The sequence below is a fragment of the Netta rufina genome (genome assembly GCF_964035555.1).
Source record: "Netta rufina genome assembly, chromosome: 24".
Taxonomy (NCBI): Eukaryota; Metazoa; Chordata; class Aves; order Anseriformes; family Anatidae; genus Netta; species Netta rufina.
In genome coordinates, this window is record NC_140148.1 from 1,447,636 (window position 1) to 1,463,201 (window position 15,566).

General features: G+C 63.7%; 1 protein-coding gene across 1 annotated transcript; it reads left to right on the forward strand.

Moving 5' to 3' along the window:
* Positions 1-1,976: 1,976 nt before the first annotated feature.
* Positions 1,977-13,466, forward strand: NGFR (nerve growth factor receptor; the record flags this gene model as incomplete). Its single annotated transcript, XM_084301250.1, has 6 exons — positions 1,977-2,018; positions 5,472-5,613; positions 9,268-9,627; positions 11,636-11,879; positions 12,928-13,088; positions 13,165-13,466. The coding sequence occupies 6 exons, from the start codon at positions 1,977-1,979 to the stop codon at positions 13,464-13,466; spliced, it is 1,251 nt and encodes a 416-aa protein (XP_084157376.1).
* Between the last annotated feature and the right edge of the window lie 2,100 nt (positions 13,467-15,566).

The window sequence follows — 15,566 nt, forward strand, 5'->3', positions numbered from 1 at the left end:
CCTCGTGCAGATGCGGCCCAGCTGAGCGGCCGTCTCTGTCCGCCTGGCTCTGGTTTGTGTCGCCCTGATGGTGTTTTTTTTTCTGCGGGGTGACTCGTGCCACGGTGTCAGACCCTCCCGCAGCACCCTCGCTCGGAGCTGGGGTCGGGGAGCTCCTCTCGCACACGCTGCGCCCTCAAACAGAGCCCCCAGAGCCCAGCGAGTGCATCCCATTGTGGAGGGGGGGCAGACCCCAAATCGCTCCGGGATGGAAGGATGCGTAAAACGGCCCAAGGAAGCAGCCCGGCGCGCTGCAGCAAAGCAACAAAGGCAAAGCAAACTGCAAGAGACCCGGGCTGCTCCCCCCAGCCTCACCAGATGTCCGCAGGCAGCTTTGCCCCGTTTCCAAGCGTTGAAACCACGGGATAGAGAGAAGGATGCTGAGCTCACGGCTGGGTGGGCAGCACTCCCATACCCCACACCCCGGCTTTGGCGAGCACTGCCCTGGCCCCACCTGTCCCCGGCATGGCTTTCTGGCTGGCAAACCCATAGCCATGTGGCTCACACGTGTGTTCCCACAGCTCCGTGCCGGAGAACAAACAGCGGCTTCGGTTTAATCCTATTTAAAGAGGGACTTTCCTCCGAGCCCTTCCCGGCTGCCCGTTGGTACGGGGTGAGCCAGGAGCTGCTGACCCCACACACCTCGGCAGGTCGGTAGCTCAAGAGGAATTCCAGCCTGAACCCATCAGCGTGACAAAGCCCCCATCCCAACACAGCCCAAAGCTGAGAGACAGCCCCACAGCAGCCCCGGCCCCATAAAGGACACCCCGTGCTCCATCCCGTGCTAGGTAAAGGCATTTGGGGCAGGGTGACAGAGTCGTAGGGTGAAGGAGCCCCTCTTTTGTCCCAGCCCCAGGAGCCGCCCCTGGCGCCAGCGGTTCTGGGCAGTTTCCAACAAAGCTCCTCACCAAAGCCACACAAAACCCACTGCTTTTTTTTCCAACAAGCCCCACAAAGAGCGTTTCTGGTGCTGACACACCAAGGCGGGGGCCAAACCGAGCTGGGGAAAGGCCGTGACATTTCCAACTCCCTCTCCCTTACACGCAGCTTAACAGCTCACCACCACGGGACCGGGGCTGGGCAGGATCAGGACGGGGCTGTCCTGGAATAAGCTGAAAGCGGAGGGAGCATCACGCGGGGAGATTTTTAGGAAATTAAGGATGTCATGATGGGTTTTTACACCTGAGGGTGGATTTACAAAGGGAAGCAGGTGGCTTTACAAAGAGGAGCAGGTGGCTGCCACTCCGGGCATGGCAACATCTCCTCCTCGCTGCTGGGAACTTCCCTTTGTCACCCGGAGGGTTGGCACAGACCTGGCAGGGGTCGTGGTCCTGGGGGTGTCACCGGTACCTGCAGGATGCTGTGCCTTGTCCCTGCAGCCAGAGGAAGTCTGGTGAGCCCACCCCAGCCTCAGCCCTCCGTCCACAGCCACTGACCTGCCCGGAGCCTCTCTCCGAGCCTGCAGCATAATTAACAAAACCAATTAACGGGCCCGTGGTGAGGACAGGGGCTGGTGGAGAGCTGGAGAGGGGCGTGCAGGGATGGACGGATGGAGGCGTTCAAGGGGATGGAGAGAGATGGATGGATGGATGGATGGACAGAGGGATGAATGGACAGACAGACAGCAGAGGAGGGTGCACAGACGGACACAAACACCGGAGGGGCTGGGGGGCGCGCACCCCAAAAGCGCTTTGTGGGAGGGCGGCGGGTTCTTGCGGGGGCGAGGAGGTGGAGGGGGGGGGTCCGGGCTTTGTGTGCCGACAGAGGAGGGTGCTGGCTCTGCTGCTCGCCGTGATGCTCCGGGGGCGGAGAGGAGGAGGAGGAGGAGGAGGGACTTGCAGCCCTTTTCTGGTGCTGCCGAGGCGGCGGGCGGCAGAGGGAGGGCAGCCCGGCCGCGCACCCGCTGCTCGGGGGATGCGAGGCGACCCCCGCGCACCATGGCCGGGCTCCTGCCGCTGCTGCTGCTCCTGCTGCCGGCGGTGAGTGCCGGGCCGGGAGGCGGGGAGGGCTCCTGGCAGGTGCCCGGGGGACCCGGAGCCCTGGAGGGACCGGGGGAGGAGCGCGGGGGGTCCCCGGGTCCCGCAGGCACAAGGCGGAGGGGGGATGGAGAGGAGCCGGGGTACCCCGGCGCTGCGCCCCCGGGGCTCTCCAGCGTCTTATTTGGAGGGTCCCGGGGGTACCGGGCAAGTGGAAGGCGGGGAGGGCAAATGTAGAGGGCTGGAGGGTCCCGGAGGCACCGGGCAGCCGGGCTGGAGGGTCCCCCGGGTGGGCAAGCAGAGCGCGGCTGGGCGCAGAGGGAGGGGAGCGGGGAGGTGGGTGGGGATGGGGACCCCGCCGGGATGGTTTGTGCAGCCCCTCGCGTCCCGCTAGCGTCGAGCTGGGCTCTGCCATCCCTTTTCTCCCGGGAAAAAGGGTGGTGGTGGTGTGGGGAGGAGCAGCCCCACCCCTGTGCCTTCATCTCCTGAACCCCATGGCCCCAAACCTTCCCCGCTCCAAACTCAATGCCCTGTAGGAAGGGCAAAGCTTCCCTCCCCGCAGCGTGAGCCCCCCCGGACAGGCACAGCCTCAGCCCGTGCCACAGACAAAACTTCAGAGCCTGGGGGGGGACAGGGAAGAGGGGGACCCCCGGAGAAGGACACACGGACTGGGCGCACAGGACAGACGGAGCTACCTGGGGCAGAAACGGGGCTTTTGCTCCGGGAGGATTTGATGGGAGGGGGGTGTCCTGGAGGGCTCGGCAGGCAGCAGGACACCTTTTGGGCAGATGTTAAGCCCCGTGCCTCAGCGGTTTCATTCAGAGACCGAGGAGGAGAGCGGGGCTGGGGGCTCTGTGCCAGGGGGTCCCCTTCCCTCGGACACCCGTGGGGTGGGGGCCGGGCTGGCTGAGCTCCCCAGGACCTGTGGCAGAAAAAGCAAGACCTGATCCCAGCCAGACTGGTTCAAACGATTTCAACCCTGGGGAATTCCTCCCTCCTGAGGCAGCCTCCTGCAGCCAGGCAGGGCTTGGGGGTCCCCCAAACCTTGCAGCCACCTCCCTAGGTCAGGGCTGGATGCGTCCCCGAGGATTGCACCTGCTGAGCCCACCCAGCCCCGCAGCAGAGCTGGAGAGGGGGAACCCCACTTCCTCTCTGATACCTCACCGGGACAGGTCTAGAGGTGCTCCCACAGCTGTGGCCACAGCCCCAGGGTTGCCCCAAACCCCAAGAACCCCAATTTCATGGCTCGTTACCTGTGCTGCTGGGACGGGAGCTCAGCAGGGGAGGAGGCAGAGCCCTGCCCGTCCTGCCGTGCCGAGGGCTGGCCGGACCCGGCGAGCTCTGACGTGGCTCTCCGTGCTGCCCAAAGTTTGGGGAGTGCTCGGAGCCAGGGGTTTGGCCTTTTCTAGACAGGGTGCATAGCCAAAAAATGCAGAGCCCGTCTGTCAGGCTCGCAGGCAGTTCGGATCCAGGCTTGCCACTGGGCCCATCTCCAGCTGCAGCGTCGCCGCCGTTCCCCGCTCCGGCGCAACGCGGTTTTCTGTGCCAGGGCTGGGGAGATAATGGTGCCTCGCACAACTCACTCCACGTAGCTCTTCCTCCAAGGCCATCTCCTCAACTGGCGGCGTCTGCTTGGGGAGAGAAACGCACAGGAACAACTCAGAAAGCAATTAAAAGCTCACAAAGGTGTTGCTCGCACCCTCTGCGCGTCCCCCCTCCTCGGCCCAGCTGTCAAGATGCTTTATAGTGTTAATACCTGTGGCTTTGTCAACAGGAGTTGTGTTAATAACATGCACATTTCAGCGGGCTAATGCAGACCATGTGCCCCCCCTCATAAGCGTGTTAATCTTTACGAACGTTTCAGTGCTCGAGATGGAGCTGAAAGGGAAATGCAGGCGGGGAGGTGTGGGGGGGGCGGGCGCCGCACCTGGGACTGGAAGTTGCATTTTCCACACCATTTAGAAGCGCGGAGGGTAGGACCTGGCAGCGGGGAGGGGGAAGCACAGGGTGTCCCTCAGCAGCCTGAGGAGAGCAGGGGGAAGCTGTCGGGGCTCGGGGTCTTCGCACGGAGGAAACGACGCAGCCGGGTCCTGGCCCCGCGGGGCTGCTCACAGCTGCCTCGGGCGCGGGCGGCGTGGGAGAGCTGGCTGCTGCTGGCCCCAGCTGCTGGCCCCAGCCTTCCCAGCACTATTTATAGCCAGGCACGTTGGGATGCTTCCCTCCTTCCCAGCCGCCGCTACGAGGAGCAGAAACCTGCCCGAGCGTGGGAGGGGGGGGGATCGTTGCAGAGGGAGCAGCAGGGCGAGCTCCAGCCCTGCGCCCCGCCTGGGTCGCTGCAAGCAGCGGGGCACATCCCTGCTGCCTGGCTCAGTCCCTGCTGCAAATCCAGCCCCTTTCTCACCCCCCCAGCTGGTATTTGGGGGCGCTGGAAGTGCCCCCCATGCCAAACCCTCTCTCGCCCGTGCAGCCGGGGCCCGGTGCCAGGTCAGGCTGGCGAAGCAGCGCCAGCCAGGAGAGCGCATGCTTTCCAGCGCAGGGTAATTGGAGCACTTTGTCATTCAGCTGCCTATAATTGGCGCTCCATTGTCTCAGGCCGGGCCGGATGATGCCGGATGATGCACCCGTGAGTTCATAACGCTGCATTGTGCGAAGAAGAGAGGCGGCCAAGTGGCTGGCAAGGCATCCAGATGCTTGGGGACGCAGGGAGGGGGAGCTCCTCCAGGCTCCCGTTGAGTTTTTTCCCCCCAAAACCAGGCTCAGGCTGATGGCAGAGGGATGGCGAGGCCAACCCACAGCCCGGCCAGCGCTGCTCCCCGCTGCAAAGTGCATGTGCTCCAAACCACACCGCTCATGGCACTTTTATTGCTTCCATGTGTGATGACAGGTTTTATAAGCAAATCCACTCACTCCCATTAGGCGGCTGAAGCTCTCTGGGCTCCTTTTAAAGTCTTCATTTCCATCGTGGGGGCTGATTTCCAATCGTGATGTTCAGAGAGACCATGGCGCAGAGCGGGGACCCCAGCTCTCCAAACCCTCCCATGGGGGCTGGCAGGGCTCCCTGCAGCCAGGCTGGGGGCAATGCCCTGCTGCCCACCAGGCAGGGCAGGGCTGAGCCTTTTGGGATGGCAAAACATCCTCGGGGGGAGCAGGTGAGAGATGAGAACACGCAGTGCCATTACCCTGCTTCCCCCATCACGTCCACCAGCCCCAGGCTCTCATCGCCTCCATCAGTAACACTTCGAGGGGCTTTCCAAATGAGTGAGGTTTGCCTAGGAAAACCATTTAACTCCCCTTTCTCCCGAGCCCTGCGTTTAATCCACGATTCCCCTTTCATCCAGACATTGGGTGTCCACCCCATGGCACAACCCTGCCTGGATGCCACACGTTTCTCTGCCCACCCTTGCAGGGGGAATCCCGGCGCCGAGAGTCACCTCCCAGCTCTGTTTTCTCCCCCAGGGACCCGCCTGGGGCTCCAAGGACAAGTGCTTCACCAAGATGTACACCACGAGCGGGGAGTGCTGCAAAGCCTGCAACCTGGGCGAGGGGGTGGTGCAGCCCTGCGGGGTCAACCAGACCGTCTGCGAGCCCTGCCTGGACAGTGAGTACCTGCTCCCCCCCCGCCGAGGGTGTTGGGCACAGGGGGGGGCTTCGGGGACCACCAGCAGGCACCGGGGTCCTCCCCGTGCGCATCCCCTTGGGAGAGTTGTGTGGATGCACTTCGTGCTGCTCGCTGCAGCCTCCCGGTGCCCATCTCCTGCACAAATGCACCCAAATGGCAGGATTTCTTCCAGGATTTCCCCCCAATCCTTCAGCCATCTGCCCAGCAAATCCCAACCCCAGATCCAACAACTGCCCCGTTCCAGGACCCGCAGGTACCAGGCACGTTTGCAGGTCCCCTTCCAGGGCTCTGTCCCCCAGCTCCCCCCCAAACACTGCCCTCCAAAACCTGCCCACACCGCGGTCTCCCAGCGAGCCACCTGTACCATTGCTAATTTTACCTTGTAAAGGCTGCAAAATAAAGTTGGGGGAGGGAGAAGCAAATCACACGGGCTCCTGATACAGCCGGGGGGGTGACAGTTTTCAGCTGGCCAGCCCCAGGCACATTGCCTATGTCAAACACTGCGTAAACGTCGCACAGGTTTGTGCTGGCGAGCTGGGTAAATGCGTACAGACGAAGTGGCCCAACTCTTAGTGTTTAAACAACGCCATGGTAGGCGTAAGCAACCTGCCCTTCAAATTTACTGCTGCAAAGCCTTTGAAGAGCTGGGGACAAGTCTTCGTAGGGGAATTTGTGCCAGCCAAGCCCAGAGCGCTCCGGGGATGTGGTTTGAGGGAGGGAAGGGGCAGAGCACGGCCATGGGGGGAGTGAAAGAGGCAGAGACCGGAGGGGGAGAAGCCCTATAAGAGGAGAAACCCCATAACCAGAGCAGCACCGGCACAGAGCAGCATCAGGGCAGGGCTAAAAATACCTCTGCCTTCCTGCAAAATCGATGAAGGGCGCTCGCCCTCCGAGCAGCCGGGGAGGCTGCAACCCACCGGCTGCAACCTTGGGGCGGGCTCGCTGCCTCTGGCTCCAGGGCTGCAAACCCAGAGGGCACGGCCAGGGCTGCTTCGTGTCCCAGAGATGCTCCCGATGGGAACGCCTCACACAAAGCCCCTCCGTTTCCAGGCCGGGGATGGCTTCCTTCCCACCTTCTTTCTGGGAACTGGGGGTGGAAGGGAGTTTCCACCCTCCCCGGAGGACGGTGGGTGCAGAGGTTACGGAGAGCCCACGGCCTGGGTGCGTGAGCCAGGGCACGGGTGCAGGGGGCTGTACGTGAGTGCTGCTGCTCCGGTTTGCACCCCAGCAGGATTAACCTCTGGCACCAGCTCTGGAGGGTCAGGGAGCTGAGCTGGAAAGCATGGAGATAAAAAGGCACCCCTCCGTGCCTCAGTGTCCCCCACAGCCCTCACACACCCCAGCTGGGAGCACCCACACCCCAGCGCTCTCCTCACTCACCCAAGCGCTCGGTGTAAATCCCAGGGCAGGATCAGGCCTCCACCACCCTGCTGGGCAGCAAGGGGACAGCCTGGTCCCTCATTGCATCAACTGGGAAGAGCAAACAAACCCCAAAACCACAAAGAAAATGGGAGATAACCTCCCTGCCAGCTGTCCTGCTTTATACTCCCAGCTGCAAGCGTTTGTTGTCGATGCAGCAGGGGCTGAGCCCCAAAATTCATCAGCTGGGAGCTGCTGAGTGGGGCTGAGGGATGGGTGCTGGGGCTGCCACGCACGGGGAACAAGGGCACGAAAATCCTCACCTCCACCCCATGCTGCCTCCGAGGCTTCGCCTTGGACAGCTTCCCGACCCACCGGCCAAATCGTTTCGCAAAGACTTTTTGCTCCTATCAAAGCAGCACCCCCCCCAAAGCCTGAAGGCAGCGGTTCCTGCAGCAGCCCAAATGGCCACTTGCTTTTTTATTATAATTTTTCTTCTCTCCCTCCCTCGTCCCCCCCCCGGAGGCTGCCTCATGATTTATTTATCCCCCTTCACCAGCCTCCATCGCTGCGGGAGGGAGGGGGGCCCCGGCTGAATCTCAGCTGTAATTGCTCAGCTCCGATACCTTTGCTGCCACTGAAAATGTGCCCACTCAGCCGTATGCCTTTCCTGGCCACTTCCCCGCTCTAATGGTGCCTATCAATAATTCAGAATAATGCGAGGGACGAGGCCAGGTTAATGGGAGCCGCGCACGCCAGCAGCCGACCCAGCGCGGCTCTGCCTCCGCTCGGCCGGGCAGGGGCTGCTCGCCCACCCCAGGCCCCCCTGCCATTAGCTGAATCCGCTGTTTTTGGCACGGTTTGGGCATGACACGGCGATGTGTGGCATAATTGTGAGGTGGTTGGTGCAGAGGACCCCATCCCTGAAGGAGAAGGAATGGGTTTGGGGAGCCCCGGGGACATCCCGGTGCTGGCTCGGTGCCCCTGTCCTTGGGGTGCAGCGGGGGAGCTGCCCCTGCCCGTCACCGTCACCTCAGGGCTCTTCCTTCCCCTCTGTCCTGAAAATGTTATAAAAGAGGCACCAGAGCAGCTCCTCCTGCCAGCTTCTTGGCCACCACAAGAAGCTGGAGGCCACCAAAGGTGCCGGGAGGCCACAGGGAAGGTTTGGCCGGTGCAGGGCGGGCGCGCAGCCCTGGGAGCTTCCAGAGGAAATCCCCAGCTCCTGATTAAGGATGGAGAGGTGGCTGGTTTGCCTTCCTGAGGGATTTCACATCATTCCCCAACACCTTCTCCACGGAGGGGATGGGGGATTGGACTTTCCCCCGTGTTTCAGCAGCGTAGGCTACGGGGAAACCACTGCAAAGAGCGTGATGGAGAGAGAGCAACTGTGCCCTCCAGGACGGGCACTGATCCTGGCTCGCTGGGCTAAAAATAACCTCAAACACCTTGGGGACCGTGCAGGGGAAGGAGGGGACGCGGGGGGGGGCTCGTCAGGCTTCGGGAGGGTATTGATTTACACGGCAGAGTCAGCCCTGCGGGGTGAAACTGGAGAGCAAGGAGCCCCGGGGTCAGAGGAGAGTCAGCAATTAGTGTTGTAACCTCCTGTTTGCATCACCTCCCGCATCCCCTGGCCTCCCCGGTGGGGAGCACGAGGCCAAAGGGGGGGGGACACGGGGCAGAGATGTCCCCAGGGACCTCCCGGGCAGGATGCAGGGGAGAAAGCTTTGGGGATGTGATGTCTGTCGGTGCCAGTGTGGGCCATGGGGACCGTCCGCAGGTCGGAAATGGGGACGGTGCCCTGGCTGCGCACAGGGACGCTCACTCGGGGACACGGGCACCAAGGACATGGGCATGGCTGGGATGGGTGTGATGGGGATGGCAGTGAGATCTCTGCAGGCTGCAGGAGCTCCAAGGACCCGAGTTGGGGGCTGCACTCCCCCCTCAGCACGGGGAATTGCTGCAAAAAGGGATTTGCTGTTAACGGGAAGAGAACAGGCAGGGGGAGGCCACAAAGTCGCCAGGGGCTGGAAGGGGACCGGTGGTTTTGGGGGGGCTGCAGTGGGACAAACTCTCCCCATGTCTCAGAGGAGGAGGAAAACAATGAAAAGCACCAGTCCCAGCCTGCAACTCCTGCACAAACCCAGCTCCCCCAGCAGGATGGGGCTGGGAGCTGGGGGCTGCAGCAAAGCCACCGCCGGGGCGCAGGGCGGCCAGCGGGGACGGGGACACCCCAGTGGCCCTCTGCTCACCCCCTTTTTGCCCCCTCCTTCCCAGGCGTGACCTACTCGGACACGGTGAGCGCCACGGAGCCGTGCAAGCCGTGCACGCAGTGCGTGGGGCTGCAGAGCATGTCGGCGCCCTGCGTGGAGTCGGACGACGCCGTGTGCCGCTGCGCCTACGGCTACTACCAGGACGAGCTGAGCGGGAGCTGCAAGGAGTGCCGGGTCTGCGAGGTGGGCTTCGGCCTCATGTTCCCCTGCAGGGACTCGCAGGACACGGTGTGCGAGGAGTGCCCCGAGGGCACCTTCTCGGATGAGGCCAACTTCGTGGACCCCTGCCTGCCCTGCACCATCTGCGAGGAGAACGAGGTGATGGTGAAGGAGTGCACGGCCACCTCCGACGCCGAATGCAGAGGTACCGCTGGCTTTTGAGGGGGGAGCAGAGCTCTCTGGCTCTCGTGGTGTCTCACAGACATCTTCAGTGCTCTGTGCCTTGGGTTCCCGTTGCACAGCAGCAATGGGGAGGTGGGTGCAGGGCCCTGGGGGTGGAGGAGAAGAGAGGACCCCGTGTCCAGCTGAGATCCCCACCCCTTGGGCATCGCAGCACGCAGCTTCCTAAGGAGCCAGCGCTTGCTGCGAGCCTTCAGCCCCCTTGCAAATGCTCAGCCAAGAGGTCCGGCAGCTTCGGATGTTGCTTTCTCTGCCACCAGAGCCTTCATCAAAAGGAAATCTGGCAGCCGATGGGTTTTCAATGGGAATTAACTGCTGTTGCCCTCAGAAAAAGCTGGGGAGCAGCCAGCCCCACAGCCCAGGAGGGTTTGGTGCGCAGCATCATTCGGCAGAGCAGCCTGGCCGTGCTGCCCTGTGCCATGCACAGTCCCCGTATCCCAGTGGGGCTGTTTTTGGGGGGGGTTAGGCTGGCAACGGGGCTGCCCCGGCTGCTTTTGGCAACAGCAGCACGGTTCCTGCCCTGAGCCCAGTGGCTTAGAAAAAGGGGCTTTGTCCCGCACACCGCTGATTCACAGCACGAGGCGGCAGCCAGCGCAGCTCCCTTTGGCTGATCCCTTGGAAGGGTCGAGTAAATGGAGCCATAAGTCAAGGAGCACAGGGTGAGCTTTGTTAGCTGCCAGCGGGGCCCCGCCGGATACGGCCGTGGTGGCCACCGAAGCGTTGCTCCCAAAGGGCAGCGGGATCCGGATGGGGGCCACGGCTGGGAGGGTCGGCACGGGGGGCTGCCAGCACCGGGAGACCCCTTTCTTCCCCCCCTGGGGACAGCCAGCGGGCAGGGGGAGGTGTCCCCTGTGCTGTCGTGGTGCTGGAGAGCTCGGGGTGCACGAGCAGAGGTGGAACCACCGGGCTGGGGATTGCACCAGGGCTGGTTGTTTGCCTGCAGTTGCGCAGGGGCTGGTGCAGCAGGGAGCAGGAATTGGGCTGTGCCCAGGAGGGGTTGGTTGGGGCTTGCTCCAGCCTCGAGCTTGCAAAGTGCCTGGGGCACCGGGTGGCCGGGGACGTGGCACAGCCCCGGTGTGGCACAGAGGGGACACAGCCCTGCAGAGCTCACCCGGAGGCTGCCCAAAGGCACGGGGAAAGGCCCTGGAGAGGGGCAGGGGCAGGTCTGGGGGGAGGCAGGCTCTGCGGGGGGGTTGGGCACGCAGGTGAGAGCTCTTCCCAGTGCAAGACGAGGCACATCCATCTGCTGGGTGTGGATGTATGGGTGGGAACGGGGTCACTCCCAGATCGGGGCTGGGCTGGCGGGGCGCACCCAGCAGGCAGGGGCCAGGGGAAGGGGACAAGCCGAGGATTCCCCCTTTCTGCTCCCCCCTGGGGGGGTGAATCCAGGCTGCGGGCAGCAGATGAAGCCAGGCAGACCCGGCTCCTCGCGAGCTGCAGAGGCAGCTGCTTTGCCTTAGGCAGGTCTCGGTGCAGATGTGCTGTAGGTGGGAGGCATCTGGGGCTGCAGCCTGGGGACCGAGCCCCATAGCAGCTCTCTGGGATCAGCGACAGGAGCCCGGGGCTCAGCCAGCAGGTTTGCATGTCTGGGGGCAGAGCTCCTCTTCCATCCCAGTGCCAGGGCTGGAGCAAACCCTCAGTGGGGATAAACAAACCCTGCTTGTGCGAGGCTGGATGGCCACAGGCAACGGGGACGCACAGATACGTGGTTTGGCCCTTGCTGAATGGCTTGAGCAAAGCCGTGCTGGGACAGGAAAACCTTCAAAGTCGTGTCCAAGCAGCCCAGCCAAGACCAAGCACCATCAGCCTTTCGGAAGAGAAGACAGCTTTGGCTTGTCTCGGGTCCAGAGGGACTGGGGGCCCAGGTTGGCTTGCAAGGACAAGCCTGGGGACAAGGGGCTGTGCCAGAGCTGCTACAAGTCACCACCGGGTACGTGGCTGACCCTTCCCTTTGTTTTTTCCCCTCCTGGCAGACCTCCACCCTCGCTGGACAACACACACCCCGTCCCTGGCGGGCTCCGAGAGCCCCGAACCCGTCACCAGGGACCCCTTCAACACCGAGGCCATGGCCAGCACCCTGGCAGACACCGGCACCACCGTCATGGGCAGCTCGCAGCCCGTCGTGAGCCGCGGCACCGCCGACAACCTCATCCCCGTCTACTGCTCCATCCTGGCGGCCGTGGTGGTGGGGCTGGTGGCTTACATCGCCTTCAAAAGGTAGAGAAGCAGGGCAGAGCCCTGGGGGTGTGTTGGAAAAAGGGGGAGTTGGATGGGGGGAGCAGCCCGTGCCCACCCCCCTTGGAGGTCCTGCGTTTGGAGCAGTCACCGACAGCGCCACGAAATGAGGGAGGGGAGCAGGGTGGGTGGGCAGGAGCTGGATTGCCAAGAAATGCACGAGAAATAAGGCAGCTGAGGAGATGAAAAAGGGCGATCGCAGCAGGCTGGGGGTGCAAGCCATGCTCCCCTGCCACCCCCAACACAAACACCCCCCCGCTCATCCCCCCGCTCGCTCTGGCACGCCGCGGGCAGCCGTCGTGGCCGATCACACTCAGCGGCTCATCCCTGGGTGTGCACCTGGCCCTGTGCAGGTCAGGGCTGGCTCGGCTGCTCCCCATGCACCCCCCCGGGCTGGAGGCACCCCGAGGGGTCCCCCCAGCATCTTCTCCCCACCAGGACCTCAGCCCAGGCTCACGCAGCCGCCCGGCCCCACACGTGCTGCCCAGATGCGAGCCTGCAGCTCGTGCGCCCCACGTGCGCCCCGGTCCCTGCCCTGTCCCCAGCCCCCCCAGTGGCCCCGTTCCAGCCCCAGAGGGCACCGAGCCCCACGTGCACCACCCACAAGAAGGCGGCGACGTGGGTGCGTGCACCCAGCCGAAGCCCCAGCTGCGCCTTCACGTGGGCACAGCGCTGCACGTGGGGACCCGCACGCAGCTCCATGTGCGCACACGCGTGCACGCCACCCGGCAGCTGCCTTTCTGCAGCGGGGCTGTGCAGGAGGGAGCCACATCCCGCACCCTTGCAATGCTCAGGAGCTGGGCAGCTGCAAAAGCAGAGGCACTCGGTGCTGCTTTAACCTGATCCAGCTGGCGGAGGGGTTGAGCCAGAGGTTACGGGGGAAACACTGCTTGGGAAAACGGTTCCGAGCAGGGGACAAGGCAACGAAGCCGCTCCCAAAGCCAGGGGTGCCATGCAGGGGATGCTGCCCCAGGGGTGGGGATGGGATGGGATGGGATGGGACAGTGCCCCCCTTCTCCTCTCCGTGCAGGTGGAACAGCTGCAAGCAGAACAAGCAAGGGGCCAACAACCGCCCGGTGAACCAGACGCCCTCCCCGGAGGGGGAGAAGCTGCACAGCGACAGCGGCATCTCGGTGGACAGCCAGAGCCTGCACGACCAGCAGCCAAACAACCAGGGCACGCAGGGGCCAGGTAGGGCGAGCCGGGGACCACAGGGTGGGCGGGGGCACCGTGTCCCAGCGCCTTAACCCTCCTTCACCCTTCACAGCCCCCAAGGGAGACGGGAGCCTGTACGCCAACCTGCCGCCGGGCAAGCAGGAGGAGGTGGAGAAGCTGCTGAGCAGCTCGGCCGAGGAGACGTGGAGGCAGCTGGCCGGGGAGCTGGGCTACAAAGAGGACCTCATTGACTCCTTCACGCGGGAGGAATCGCCCGCCCGCGCCCTCCTGGCCGACTGGTCCTCCAAGGAGACGGCCACCCTCGACGCCCTCCTGGTGGCCCTGCGGAAAATCCAGCGCGGGGACATCGCCGAGAGCTTGTACAGCGAGTCCACCGCCACCTCGCCCGTCTGAAGGGCGGCCCGGGGGGGAGAGGTGTCACCGGGGGCCCCGTGCCCGGCCGCCCCCTCGCCTCTCCCCTCCCTGGCACCGAGACCCCTGGAGAGGAGGGTGGGAAGGAAGCGAGGGCTCCCCGGGCCCCCCAGTTTTACGGCCCTCTATGCACTGAGCTCCTGGTTTCGGTATCGCCCCCTCCCACCACCGAGCCCCCCCGGCAGCCCCTGACCCAGCCGGGCTCGGTCCCACTCCACGCCTGCTGCCAGAGCATCCTCGAGGGCGGCTGGGCGAGCGCAGGGACGAGCACCACTCTCAGGTCTCTCCTCTTCTCTCTTCTTCCAGCCCCTTCCCTGTCCTCCTTGGGGCTCCAGGTCTCTCCCTCCTGCCCTTTCTCCTCGCCCCATGCTGCTGTTCTCTTCCTCTCCCCTCCGCCGCCCTGAAATTCACCCTCTTCCCCCAAACCGCGAGCAAAGGGCAGGGCTGGGATGGGCACAGCGAAGCGGAGCCGCTGCGGCGGGATTTGGGGAGGGGGCTGGTCCCTAAGCTGGGCTGTGCGACTGGGGGGTGGGCTGGGGAAAAGGACTCGGCTTCCAGCAGCCCAACCTACACTGTGAAATTTGGGGTGCGCTCCCCGGGGCCGGCAGCTTTTGGCCTGGGTGGGGAGCAGCCACCAAATGCTGGGGACAGCCCCAAAAGGGGAGCAGGTGTCCGGGTGCCACCACCCTTGCGCCAGTGCCGGGCGTGCTGGAGCTTCACGGGGGGGGGACCCCAAAAGTCTAAAGGGCTGACAAAAGTGCCTGCCTGCAGCGGGAACACGACAAAAGGGCTTTGCTCATCCTCCCCTCGGCACGAATCTCGGCATCCCCGCGCTGCACGCCCCAGGAGCAAAGCCACCCTGGTGCGATTGCACTGTCCCCCTTGCACAGGGCTGGCAACCAGGGGAGGGCAGCTCCTCCTCAAGACCCCATACTGGGCCTGTACCCGCCCCAGACTGGTGGCACTGGGGTCCCAACCCTTCTAGCTCACACATCAACCCCCCCCTCCTGGCACTCAGTGAGGCTGCAGAAGGAGCAGCTGCCAGGTGAGCGCCCAGGGCTCCTTTTGAGCTGCCGCCGGCCAGCACAGCCCTGGAGGATGTCCCCCAAAATGGGGCAGCTTTGCCATCTCCCTCGCCTGGAGGTTTTTTTTGCAGAGCAAGGACTGCAAGGTGAGCTCACACCGCGCAGGAGCCGGGTACGGCTGAGCCTCCAGCCTCCCCTTTAGCCTCCTGCTTCAGCCAGAAACCTCACCGAGCGCAGGAGGAGATTTTCCTTCCCTCTTCGAAGAGCTAAGCAAGACTTGTAAATAATTCCGCCTTGTTTTACTAATGCTCGATGTTTCTACGTGTCATGGGGTGATGGTGCCCACCCCAAACCCTCTGCTCAGCCACCCCGGGCTGCTCGCTCCTGGCTTCCCACCTTCAGGCTGAGCTTTCCTCTTCTTGCAGCCCCGTCCTCGTTCCCACCTCGCCTCTGGCCTTAAAGACTCGATGGAGAAGTGGGGAAACGCGCGCGTGCTCGCTCCAAAAAACACTGCAGGGGGTCTGCGAGGAGCTTGGGGACACCGAGGGGTTTGGCTGATCCTGGTGGAGAGCTCGGTGCCCTGCAGCCTGTTTCTGCCTGAAGATCAGGAGGTAATGCTGGACTGTGGGGGTGACGGAGCACTGGAACTGGTCTCCATCCTTGGAGAGCTCCAAAAGCCGCCTGGACACGGTCCTGGGTGCCCTGCTCCGGGTGGTCCTGCTGGAGCAGGGCTTGGAGAGATGGGCCCAGAGGTCCCTGCCCAATTCGCCCATCCTGGGATCCCGCGAGGGGGCCTGGAGCCAACATTGGTGGAAACTCAACACCCGATCCCATAAAAGCTTTTGGAAACTTTGCTCCCTGGGTTTTGGAAGATGAAAATGCCCGGGCTGCGTTTGGATCAGGCTGGGATGTCAAGCGCCTCCTGCCCTGGCACGAAGCAGCTGTGCACCAAGAGCACTGAAATCCAAGGAAAACACCCCAAATTTGACTCTGGCTTGCAAGCCTCCAGCTGGGGTGCCAGCTCCTTCCAGACCAAGCCATCCCCAGGGATGCTTTG